This window comes from Micromesistius poutassou (assembly GCF_964030765.1).
Source record: "Micromesistius poutassou genome assembly, chromosome: 1".
Taxonomy (NCBI): Eukaryota; Metazoa; Chordata; class Actinopteri; order Gadiformes; family Gadidae; genus Micromesistius; species Micromesistius poutassou.
Genome location: NC_140271.1, coordinates 10,761,268 through 10,773,686, shown reverse-complemented (window position 1 = coordinate 10,773,686; position 12,419 = coordinate 10,761,268). Strand labels below are relative to the sequence as shown.

The 12,419-nt window shown below is 45.3% G+C and overlaps 2 protein-coding genes across 4 annotated transcripts in view; one reads left to right on the top strand and one right to left on the bottom strand.

The window, feature by feature from the left end:
• LOC311356052 (cytosolic phospholipase A2 gamma-like) overlaps positions 1 to 2,410 on the bottom strand; it is a 10,195-nt gene extending 7,785 nt beyond the window's left edge. The window contains exons 1-3 of one of the 3 annotated variants that reach the window (XM_084475837.1): positions 2,153 to 2,410; positions 1,476 to 1,589; positions 981 to 1,123 (exon numbers count right to left, since the gene is read on the bottom strand). In XM_084475837.1, the coding sequence (XP_084331963.1) occupies positions 981 to 1,123; positions 1,476 to 1,589; positions 2,153 to 2,278 (383 nt within the window). In that variant the 5' untranslated portion in view covers positions 2,279 to 2,410. The remainder of the gene's footprint in view (positions 1 to 980; positions 1,124 to 1,475; positions 1,590 to 2,152) is intronic. The other 2 variants (XM_084475836.1, XM_084475835.1) reach the window with 2 other exon arrangements.
• Positions 2,411 to 3,033: 623 nt separating this feature from the next.
• On the top strand, positions 3,034 to 10,264 carry LOC311388579 (cytosolic phospholipase A2 gamma-like). Its single transcript, XM_084488740.1, has 15 exons — positions 3,034 to 3,170; positions 3,512 to 3,613; positions 4,220 to 4,362; positions 4,844 to 5,030; positions 5,203 to 5,308; positions 5,578 to 5,853; positions 6,030 to 6,095; positions 6,195 to 6,233; positions 6,925 to 7,083; positions 7,523 to 7,669; positions 8,291 to 8,374; positions 8,617 to 8,771; positions 8,921 to 9,092; positions 9,489 to 9,665; positions 10,047 to 10,264. The coding sequence occupies exons 1-15, from the start codon at positions 3,081 to 3,083 to the stop codon at positions 10,055 to 10,057; spliced, it is 1,914 nt and encodes a 637-aa protein (XP_084344866.1). The 5' UTR covers positions 3,034 to 3,080; the 3' UTR covers positions 10,058 to 10,264.
• Positions 10,265 to 12,419: the final 2,155 nt, after the last annotated feature.

Here is a 12,419-nt window from a genome sequence, read left to right as displayed (position 1 = left end):
GAGTGATAATCCAGGGATAATGAATTCCCTCTGGCTGCCTGCAGGTCTACATGGCAAGTTTGTTCCCCAAATCCTGTCCCTGTATCTGGCATCCCAGTGCTTCTCAATAACCGGCCACACACCCATCTGGGTGTGTCACACGCCCATCCACACAACCAAACCATCCGGTTTGCATGGGTAACTCCTCTGTTGTTCACTGGAGCCGCACTGTCACGGCTATTCAATTAGAGCATTTAGATCTGCCTAGTTTAATGTCAGGTTACTAGCTACAAATCTAGCTACACATAATAAGGGCCACATCATGGACCTGATCTTCTGGTTGTTGGCTGAATGACGTGCTATGCAGAGAGAATGGGGGTTTCTGACCACAAGCAATTCAACCCATCCTTAGCAGGTCAAATACGTGGGGACCTGGCCTCTTATGACCTCCAGCTCTGCTCCTCAATGAACACTTTGAACACGCTATTTTAACTTATTTTAATTCCACTTAAATATTTGTAATAATATTTTTCATGGCTTAAAAAGGCTTAAAAAGCATAAAATTAGCCCTGGCTAAATGATTAAATCTGTTTAATAAAGAGAACTGCCCATAAAGCAGAACGCAAATGGAGGGCTAAAAAAATGTGCCCTCATCAAGAAAGGCTTAAGGATATCATGACATTTTCTTACTTGGAAGATACGTTATCAGTTAGCTCTTATATAGCTCAATATAAACATGATTCCAGAGGCCTCTTCGAATATAATCAGCCACACCACAAACCCTGCCCCGCTTATTATTGAACTTTCGGTGGATAAATGCGAAGAGTTTTTATCATTTTTTCTTTAATGAGGTCCAAGCTCTCTTAGAGAAGGGGGGATAATTGCATTCCTGACCTTTGCTATTAAACTCCTTGCACCCTGCAAGCACTTAAGTCTGTCACTTCTAAGCATCTAACCAGTGTCCTTATTAAAATGAAAGCCTCCTCCAAAATCCAGCGTACCATGTGGACCCAGAAATCCCTCCCATGTAGAGCAGGGGGTCCAGCAGGTCGTCCTGCCCCATCTGATGGAGGGTCCCCAGGAGAGCCACGGCCGCCCTCTGGCCCCCCCCGGAGCCCAGCAGGGCGATGTGGGGCACAGAGTCCTGGAGGGAGAGGGGGAGACAGGGTGGAAGAAAAGGAGAATGGTTCAAATTATAAAAAAAAAACATTGAATACAAAAATGCCTACATTACGGTATACATTATGTTTTAATCTACTGTTATGTGTATACATCTCATTGTATGATTTTTATTTTCTTTTATTCATATGATCACTGTCCAGTACTCTCTGCTATGACAGTACATCTTATCTTATGTCAAGTAAGAGACAACATAAGAGACCATATAAGTTAACACGCAAAGCAGCTTTTGTAACTCATATTGACCCTTTATATTGTCTGCCCATGAGAGTGAATGGAGAATAAGTGGCAGGTGTGTTCCACCTCATGCATCTCACCGCTGTGCTGCTGATGTTGAGTCTGCCCAGGGCCGCCAGCACCACCTCCTTCCTCTGACGGACGAACTTGGCCTCGCTGGCGCTCAGAGCGCTGCTGGGGCTGCGGATACGCTGCTGGGAGGATAGTTCCATGACAGAGTGTGTGTGTGTGTGTGTGTGTGTGTGTGTGTTGGTTTACAGGCGCGGGGAACAGTAGTGTCCTAGGACAGGGGTTCCCAGGCTTTGACTCGAGGTGTGTCACTGAATTGTCACCAGGACCTTTCGTGGGCCACCTCTTATGCAAATGGTCACAAAATGATTGCTCTGCCGCAGCATGTGGAGGCTGTTATTTATCACAGAGCCACAACAACAACACAATTATTACAACACAATTATCACCACAATAAGACCTGGGCCATTGGGCCCAGGTTCAAAAAAGTTACCTTTTTACATAGGTTCCTCCCTATTGAGGTAGGCTATGTATTTGTTTATATATTTCTTCAATTATTTGAGCGTTCTCTCTCATGCTGCAGAAACACATGCAAATACAATTGGCAAACACACGCACAAACAAAGGCAAAAATACAACCCCCCCATTATGTTTCACAACACAGCTGTGTACCAGATGTGAACGCACTAATAGAATAGTACAGAATACAATCGTTTATTTAGTGTTTAAGATTTGAATCCCTGCCCACCTTGGCACTGGTATCTGGAGCAGGCTCCGCAGTGGCATTCACCGGCTCTGCTAAAAGTCCTCTGAGTGAGACACAGACAAAGCAGGCCAGCACGGCCACCACGCCGCGACCACGGCAGGACACCATCGTGGGAAGAGCGATGGAACAGGTAGTCTGAGTAAGAACGGGAGGAGCGCCCTCTCTGATGCTGTGTCTGCTGCAGCAGTAGTCTGCCCTGGGTCCCTGTGAAGCCTGGAGGCACTGGAGCCTGGAGGTGCCTTTATAGAAACCTGTCCGATGCATGCAAATACAATTGGCAAACACACGCACAAACAGACCCACGCCACCCCCTTGTGTTTCACAACCCAGATGTGTGTTTCGTAATTCTGTGTGGATTTCATCCTGACGTGAACATACTGAAAAAAAATTATGCAATTATGCATTATTTGCAGACCCAAATTCTTTTTGTGGGGTTTTATGAGGAACATTACATAATTTTACACATAATTGTTACCTGGCTTGAACTCAACATTGATTGTTTGTCTCCAATGCATTGTGCAATGCAGAATACAACCTTACGTATGTGGTATTTATGTAATATAATTTATTTAACTTTGTCCTCTCCTGTGTTTCTCGTCTAAGGCCTTAGGTTTTGAGAAGTTAACTGTTGTTAACTACTGTAACTCAAACACAGGGGCCTGCAAGTTTTCCCCCCCCCCCCACCATACGTCCTGCATGAATCCGATTAATAAGTGCGTATGTACTGTGCTCTGGAAATCTATCTCCCAAAAACGTACTCCCTGTCCTTTGGTGATCTATGCCATGTCGCTGATACGTTGAACTTTTGCTGTCCTCGCCCTTATCTCGTTCATGGAGTGATAATAGTCCAGTATATATGGCGGGTGAGTTCCTAGCCTGTGGCGTTAGGTCAAGGATTCGCTGACTCACCATGCCCTGCAGTGGGTGGCAAACTATCTGGGTCGCAGGCTATGTTTGTGTTTTCACCTTAATAACACAGACGCTGTGTCTCCCTGTTGAGGTAGGCGGCACCACACACTCTCAATCCCAGGTGAGGTGTTTGCGTTCCGACTTAGCGTTTCTATGACGACGGTCATCCTCATCATCAAACCAATGTTTTTATTGCTGCTTTTAGAGTTATAATTAATGTTTTATATTATGATTTGCTATATTCTTTTTATTTCAAATAGCAATGATCCACGTGTGTGCCGCTCGTTTAAATATATATAAAAACATTATTTTGAAGCCGATCTTGCTCTGAAGAAAAGTGTGGATTTCGCTCTATTGCTTACAAATCCGCCCCAGACAAGGTGTTTGACTTTGAGAAAGTACTTCCTATATGTGTGTTTGTGTGTGCTTCAGGAACCACCCAGTCTGCTGTCCCTCGGAGAACAGCAATACGTCTCAGGGAGGAAGGAGAGGATCAAGAATTCTCTCCAAGGTCTAGGGATGCACGTTAATATGGTACATGTAACAAAGTATATGGCATGAAAACAATTTCTGTTCACTTTCTTTTAAGTCTCCTTATTTTTCTTTCTTACTTTCTCTCTGCCTGAATTCCTTTTCTCTTTTCTTCTTCCTATTGTAGCAGGCCCGTGGGTGTGGGGTTTCCACACCACCAAGTCAACAGTAAACCAACACACACACAGACACAGCAGTTCAACGTTCGGTGGTTTTTATTTACCCACGTATTTAAATGTCAGGGTGGACAAGGGTCCTCCGTATTCTGTACTCCAGACCAGGGGTCGGCGCCAGAAGGGTACAAACTCTCCAGAGGCTTACACAGACGCACTCTGGGTACCTAGCCTATCCCCACTCTGTGTGGTATCTTGCCCTTCCTTTTAACCACCCAGCGCTCCTGGTTAATGGTCCTCAGCCTTGCGTCGTTTAGGGAGGAAGTCCATGTATGGCTTGGGGGAGGAGCCAGATAGCTCCCTTTACCTGCCACTCCCCTCACTCCTCCCTTCCGTCTGCCACACTATCTATCAATCTTCCTTTCCCTCTTTCGTTGCGTCTGTGTGGTCTGGTCATCGTCTTGTGTGCATGTCTGCTCTCCCCCTCTCCCTCCAGGACTCTGTGCCCCACATCGCCCTGCTGGGCTCCGGGGGGGGCCAGAGGGCGGCCGTGGCTCTCCTGGGGGCCCTCCATCAGATGGGGCAGGACGACCTGCTGGACCCCCTGCTCTACATAGGAGGGGTGTCTGGGTCGGGCTGGTGAGCAGCAGCAGCAGCCTGGACATAAATTAGGAGTGTGTGTGTGTGTGTGTGTGTGTGTGTGTGTGTGTGTGTGTGTGTGTGTGTGTGTGTGTGTGTGTATGTGTGTGTGTCTGTCTGTGTGTGTATGTGTGTGTGTGTGTGTGTGTGTGTCTCTGTCTGTGTGTGTATGTGGGTGTGTGTGTGTGTGTGTGTGTGTGTGTGTGTGTGTGTGTGTGTGTGTCTCTGTCTATGTGTGTGCGTGTGCGTGTCTGTGTATATGTGTATGTCTGTGTGTGTGTGTGTGTGTGTGTGTGTGTGTGTCTCTGTGTGCGTCTCTGTCTATGTCTGTGTGTGTCTTTTTTCTAGCGTTTCTCTACTGGGATTTGAAACTAATTGTACAAAAGAACAGAACAGAATCACTGCCCCCTTTTAGGATAGTTAACCCAACATGATCCGGACACACACTATCAGAAACACAAGACCTCATATCCACGGTCAGGGCCATGTCGTCCCTCTACACCGACCCCCAGTGGAGTACCAACACGGGCGCAGCGCTGGACCGGCTGACCGACCCGGGCCCGGAGGTGGACGACATCATTGACTGGCTAAAGTTCCGGTCTGATCAGGTGGACTTCTCCCTCTCCGACCTGTGGGGCTCCCTCCTCTCCTCCACCATCATGAAGCAGGTAAAAGGGACGGAGGAGACACGAACCACACAACCTGCTGCTCCTCTCCTCGGGGGCCCTCCGGGCTTGAGGGATCGAGGAGCCACAGCTCAGACACGGGGTGCATTCTGGAACAGGCTGTCTGGCTGTGTGTTCGTTCAGTGATGTCGGCTGCATTGTGTTTCGTCTTCAGCTGGACCGCACGCGCCTCTCCGACGAGGCCAAGAGACAGACCACCAACCCGTATCCGGTTTACAGCGCGCTGGAGAAAAACTGCAACTTGGATGGCCAGACAAAGGGTACAGCCGCACACACCCACACACACACACACACACACACACACACACACACACACACACACACACACATATTCAAACACAAGTTGTATTGTTGAGTAGTGTGTAGTATTGCAATACCAACCTTTATTCAAACAAGTGTGGAGGTTTATTAGAGCTGTCTTTGAGCTTGAGTTGTGACAAAACAACTGCTGATGATTTCATCCCGCAAATCGCTCTCCCTCTCTCCCTCTCTCTCCCTCTCTCTCCCTCTCTCTCCCTCTCCCTCTCAGGCAAATGGTTTGAGCTGACCCCTGATGAGTCAGGCTTCACAGAGCTGAATCACTTCATCCCCATCTCCCAGCTGGGCAAAAGACAAGGGGAGAAGGGTGTGAAGGGGGGGAAGGAGGGGGTGAAGGGGGGGAAGGTAGCAAATGAGGAGGTGATGGATGTTAAGGGGGTGGAGGTGGTGGAGGAGGAGGTGATGGAGGTGAAGGGGGGTGAGGTGGCGGACAACAAGGTCACGGAGGTGGAGGGGCCTGGCATGATGGACATGGTCAGCCTGCAAGGTATGTGCATGGGACCAAGCATCGAGATAGATACACCCAAATGATTACAATGACACAATTCTTGCTACTCAGAAAAAAAGTGAAAGAATAAACTATTGATTTTTGTGTGTGTGTGTGTGTGTGTGTGTGTGTGTGTGTGTGTGTGTGTGTGTGTGTGTGTGTGTTTGTCAATGCAGGTATAATAGGCAGTGCAATGGCAGATGAACAGATATTGCTCGCACATTTGCCAAATTGGCTGAGAGGTAAAACATACAACTCCATATTTGAAAAGCTTCACAACAATCTGTTTTGATGTATTCTATTTTTAATCTGTTCTGTTCTGTTTCTGTACTTCGCTGCAGATGCCATGGGAATTGCTTTGGATATCTTTCTCTGGAATGGTAACCTTACAATTATTTGCGTTTAAAATATATCTTAGAGAGGTAAGGTTGTATTTTGTTGATCCCAGATGAGGAATTTGTGTGCTTTGTTGGACCAAATCCAGATATCTAGTGGTGTAGTAGGGATTTTGAAGTGGGGAACTCTCTTTTAAAGACTTGATCACAAAGAATGCTTCTGTGTCAACAGAAGCGTTGACATTGTGTCAATGTCAACGCAGCAGCAGACACAGAGGATCTGCAACCTAATTTCCCACCAAATCCATAGTCAAGAATAAAAAGTTAATTTGCAAGTCAGGCCTTGAGTATTGAAGATCAGTAACGGATGAGCACACTTTGCACCCCAGTTTCCCATCCTCCATCCTCAAGATCGATCCTATGCCTCCTTTTTTCTGGCCCACATCTCCACGGTCCAGGAGAGCTTCCCACCCCTCTGCTAAAGTAAGCAAACATAGCTGAGGATACAATACAACACAACTTTATTAATCCCACTAGGGGCAATTTGTTTGAGCAGCACACATACACAACTACGGAGCATTTAGTAGTTGAATTGCATAGGGGATGATGGTTGGGGAAACGGTGGTAATCTCTTTCAGGCGTCCAGCTAGAATCTCAACGGCCAGGCCAGTGGTTGCCTCGGGGGCTGCTTGCTCCGATGGCTGAAGAACGGATGCTGCTTTTCTTTTTTTTTAAGCAGAGACCCGAGACACAGAGGGGATACACCGAACAGAACCGTGGGTCCCAGCGCTGCAGTTCCTAGAGCGGCTGCTGGCTGAGCAGGGGGAGAAGACCCAGGTGCCCTGGGTCAGGAAGGTGCTGTGGCAGCTGACGGCCACTCGTGCACTCGTGCAAGGTGAGCACACTCTACGCCTGATTCACACTTTGCGTCCGTCAACGGATCTCATTGACTTTGCATGGGGTGCTCTCGAAATGCATTGTGGGTCCGTCCGTTCTGTCGGATCCGTTGCTTGCGTCAAAAAGTTTGAAAAGTTCAACTTCTCGGGCAGCGGCGGATCCGTCGGCCAATCAGATTGCGTTGCAAATATGCAAATATACGCAAATACACTGTCCAATGAAATCACCTTTGTAATACAACCCGGGAAAACACATGGATAGGTCAAAAAGCCCCCATCCGTCGACGGAGGCATGTAGTGTGAATGTAAGGTCCATGGTGGTACTGGGGGTGGTGGTGGTGAGGAGGAGAATGAGGATTAGGAATTCATGTACCTTTACCCAGTATCAATATATCACAAGCCATTACAGGATTAAAGTAAATCCCTTTTCATTGTCAGATATTCTGGACATCAACTCTGCCCCTTCCAAGGGACCGGTGAATAGCCAGGAGAGGAAGACGAAGGTCGACGCATGGATAGAGAAGACCCTGAAGCCGACCAGGGAGTGGGTGCAGGCTCTGCCAGACGGCCCCCTCAAGGACTTGGGTCAGTGTTGTTGTGTGATCTTACTGACACACGTCATCACAGCCATTACCTTTTACAACACATATACAGTACTTAGTGGGTTAAGACCCCAGCTATCTGCTTCAGTTTTAATGGTCTTATGGTGAATTATACCATACAATATAGCATATGTGTGTGGTGGGATCTATCTATCTATCTATGAAAAAAAATAACATATATATATATATACACACACACACATATATTTGTTTTTATGTTAGTGCATTGCTTTTCAAGTAACACACAAGGATGCCCTTTGGCTGAAGGGCATCCTTCAGCCAAACCTGATACTGCTGAACCTGAATAGTATTTCATAAACAATTTCCATCTAGCAAACAGTAGCATCTTGGGAAATGTGTTACACTGCTGAGTCCCTAGATGGCCTTGCCGCTCTGTGTCACATGAAAGCTGAGATAAAGTCAGTATGTCTCGCAACACCCACTCAGTGCTTTGAGCGCCTCCCCCTCTCCGCTCACGGCCAAGCAGGAGACGAAACAGAACGCTCTAAGGGGAATACCACAACAACATGGATAGATAATGAATGTACCAAATAGCATGTTTTTGTCCAATGAAACTCTGACATGTGTGCTGCCAATTTCTCAGTCCTGTGGGTGGTCTTCAAACTCTTTCCCTTGATCACCGAATGGAAATGGGGAACCACAGCCAACTTCCTCTATCACAGCACAGGTGAGATCAATTGTGTAAATACACAATAATAAATTAATAATGTAAAAAAACAAACAGGGGATTGCACCGTTCCGTACAGAAGGACTGTACGGTAACTGTTTATTAGCAAATATATAGCACGATACACTCCAACCCCAAAGCACAGACATTAACATAAAACCTGTACCATGTAACTTTGGACTGGACCAAATAAAAATATATTTTAAATATATATAAAACAAGTGTTGTGTTGGTCATTGTAGACGAGTCCATTCCAGAGTGCCTGAGATCTAAAGAGAACCTCCAGCTGATTGATGCTGGCATATACCTCAACTCGCCCTACGCTCCGTTCCTGGGGCACAGGAGGGACGTGGACCTCATCATCTCCCTAGATTTCTCCCTGGGCCAGAGCCTGAAGGTGTGTGTGTGTGTGATTCAATACAGGAGTGCACAAAAACAAAGCAATTTATTTTCAAGTAGTAGTCCTTGTTATTGTACAGCAATATATACAGGTACCATGAAGTTGTAACTATGTGACCTTGAGACCTTTACCGTCATGGAGCCCAGAGCCTCACCCTGGCCAGGGACTATGCGGCGGAGGTGGGGAAGCCCTTCCCAGTGATAGATGACAAGGTCCTGGAGGACATGGACTGGCCCAAGGACTTCTACGTGTTCCCGGGAGGATGGTCCTCGCCCACCATTGTTTACATGCCTCTCTTCAACCAAAGGAACTGCAGAGGTCTGTGTCGCGCTGCCCCCGTGTACCTGGGCTCTCAAGACAAGCTTCTTGTTGTCGTCGAAGGAGAACCATTGGTTTGCATTGTAGTTGTCTGCCTCTACAGGTTGAACACGTGCTATTGTATGCAGACCTTATTAGCTGGTATGGTTACTCACTCCACCTCCACCTAGATGTACAGATTAATCATTTATAAATAACTAATATTGTTATTGCTCATCTTTGTATACAAAGATGAACAATTGCATTCCAATTGAATTAGGTTTGTACCCATATAATGGGTAAAATACTTTCATTGGATAAGCAAAAGTGTTATTTCCTTTTGCCTCTTTGTGGATGGGTTCTTGATATGGAGGTCCACGTTCATTTCTAACGGGTAATCGTGTCATTGGGACTCAGACGCAGCCGAGGTGCGGTCCAAGATGACGGAGTACACTACGGTCCAGATGCCGTACAACCAGAAGAAGACAGCGGGCCTGTTGAAGATAGCCATGGACAACATGAAGCGCAACAAAAACAACCTGCTGCTCCAGATGCACAGTGCTGCTGTTCGCAAGCACAAACGCAGGAAAAAGGGTGTGTGTGTGTGTGTGTGTGTGTGGGTCTGGCTGGTTCTTGTTAAGACGGAAAAGTCTGCAGGCTGTACCACTCACCGTGGCAGTTGACTGCCATTGCAAACCCTTTTTCTTTGGATCATGATACGTCCATTGACACGCCTCACTGGGTGTGGCCAGGCAATTGGAGTGAGGGTAAAGAGACTATTTCACAGTTCTGTTGCAACGCTGTGCCCATCGCAGTGAAAATGTAACTCTGTGTAGAACATATAGAGGGGAAAAAGCAGGGAACCATGTTGTAATGATGGAGGTTAGAAAAGTTTGGGGGGGGTTGTATGATGTATATGGTGGTGTATGATGATATCAATGACGGACCCAGTGTTTTCACATCTTTCTTTCATAGATCATAGCTGAAAGTTGAATGTCCAGGACATAGAGGGAAGCAGATGATTAACAAAGTGAAACCATCCTCCGTAAAGATTCCATCAGAACACGGAAGTACTACGGCAATGCTAGAATCACTCGTCTAGAGTGTGCGGCAGACCCACAAGATTCATGTCACACTTATTACCAAAGCAGTGTTGTCTCTTGATGTGTTGTATGAAAATAAAATGGAAAGAAAGAAAAGGTTGATCTTTCCATGTCTGCGAGGGGAAGTGTAAGAGTGTGTGTGTTGAAAATACGATGTAAATTCATTGATTTGACTCAATAGGTTTCTAGGTTAGGTTAGGTTATCCCTCTTGAAACTCAGTGCCTATTGATAAGGGATGAGCAGGATTGTTTTCTTAGTCAAACATGATGGCCATGATGAGTATTTGGCGTTAAAGAATATCTTCACCGTGTTTTATACAGTATCAGTCAACTTCATCAATTAGAGTGTAACAAACATCCAAAGTGACAATAAAACGTGCCTATGGCCTACATCTATCCATCATATGTGGTGCCAGGGTGCCTTTAAGTACCCCCATGTAACTTGCGACTTAACTGTGAATACTGGTATTTACTTTAGAAGTGTTATCATGCAGGTCAGCAGTGCCACCGAAGCACAGCTGGCACAAATAAATAAAACACGTACCATGTTCAGTGTTAAGAGTTAACTACTTCAACCAATAACACGTTAACGATTAAGATATTCAGCTAAGAGTCGCTCCGCGCATGAAATATACAATTCCTCTCCTTTTGCTTCATAGAAAATAGACCAAAACCTATACCAAATAAAGTGAGTTAAAAGCGATCCTGTTTCAGCTGCCTTTTCTGAAAAAGAAAAACTATTTACATTATAGTAAGGGAAAAAAAATTGGACTCAACCATAAAAATAAATTAGAAAATTTACTTTAAATTAGCAAACTTATATTTTTCAACTATTGGAATTTTTAAAAACACATTAAACGAAGGACAGCTTTGTTGTACTTTTTTCAGTGTACTAGGCCCGTTTCGGAGGAGTAAAATTAAAACAATAACTTTTCCATTTGATAATCGCTATCTTCACCTATTCGCCATTTCCGCTGTCCCTTCCCTGTGGGGAAGGAAGCAACGAGACCCCCGCTCCAGTAGCCCAACAATAACCATAGAGAAGCTGTCATCCGACACACATTTCAACCTTACAGTTCAACTCTTACTGGACGTCCGTTACATTTGCTGTGTGTGTATTTAGGGGTTGGTGGTGGAGGAGTTGTATCGTGCCATGAGGTCCTACGTTAAACCTATTTTGGGCAGAGGGTTCCATGCTTGAAAAATTGTAACAAGAGGGAAAGTTGCGTTTTCTTCAATAAAACATTTTCTTCACACTGAGCGCCTCTCTTATGATGCACACATGTCGACTTCGCTTTGACAGGGCTTGGTTTAGGAGGCAATCTGAGGGTTTGCCACAGAAATGACAGCATTATATTTGAATAGTGTGCCTGTGTTTGACAATATTAGTTGCCTTGGTACCTGCAGCTGATTTGATCTCTAAACTCCAAACAGATAGAAAGACCAAATCCCTTTATAAACATAACAATTGTTAGCAGTTACATTTCCCTCATAAATCAAATGCTGGGACAAAGGAAGCAGACAGGAACAGATCAGTCACCAAATCGTATGGATGGAGAAGTTCAACTAGCAACCCTTAACAAATTCCCATAAACAATTAAGAAATGTATGCAGCATCATATAACATTCTTGAAGAATATTTCAACATTTGAATTAACTTAAAATGTCTTCAAATTCAAGGCTTTTTGGAGGTAAGACACACACACACACACACACACTCCAATTTAGTGTTTTGTGCAAAGCAAAAGCAATAGCCATAGAAAAGAGACATGTGCAAAACACCAGCACACACCAGTTACCATTCATTTAACCTCTTCTACATTTATTGAAGTGAGGAGGAAGTACAGTGGGAGGCAACTATAAAAGCCCCCCCCCCAAATAAATGATGTGTGTATATATACATACATAAATATAATATATATATACATAATATATATCTATACATACATATACACACACCTAAACATATACATATATATATGTATATATTTACGTAGAACACCAACATGTTTGAACACCACTTTTGAGGGGCCGTTCCTTATAGGCTGGACTGTGGGACTGTTGTGATTCTATAGCTTCCAAAGGCGTTGAAGAACAAGACATGAAGTGAGGAAGAGGAGATAAGGCGAAGAGGAACACACAGAGGCGGCAGATGCAGAGAATCAGCATTCATACGTCGACAGATTTCAGCGTTCATACGTCTACAGAGATCAACGTTCTGAAATCCATGCGTCCGTTCTTTTAG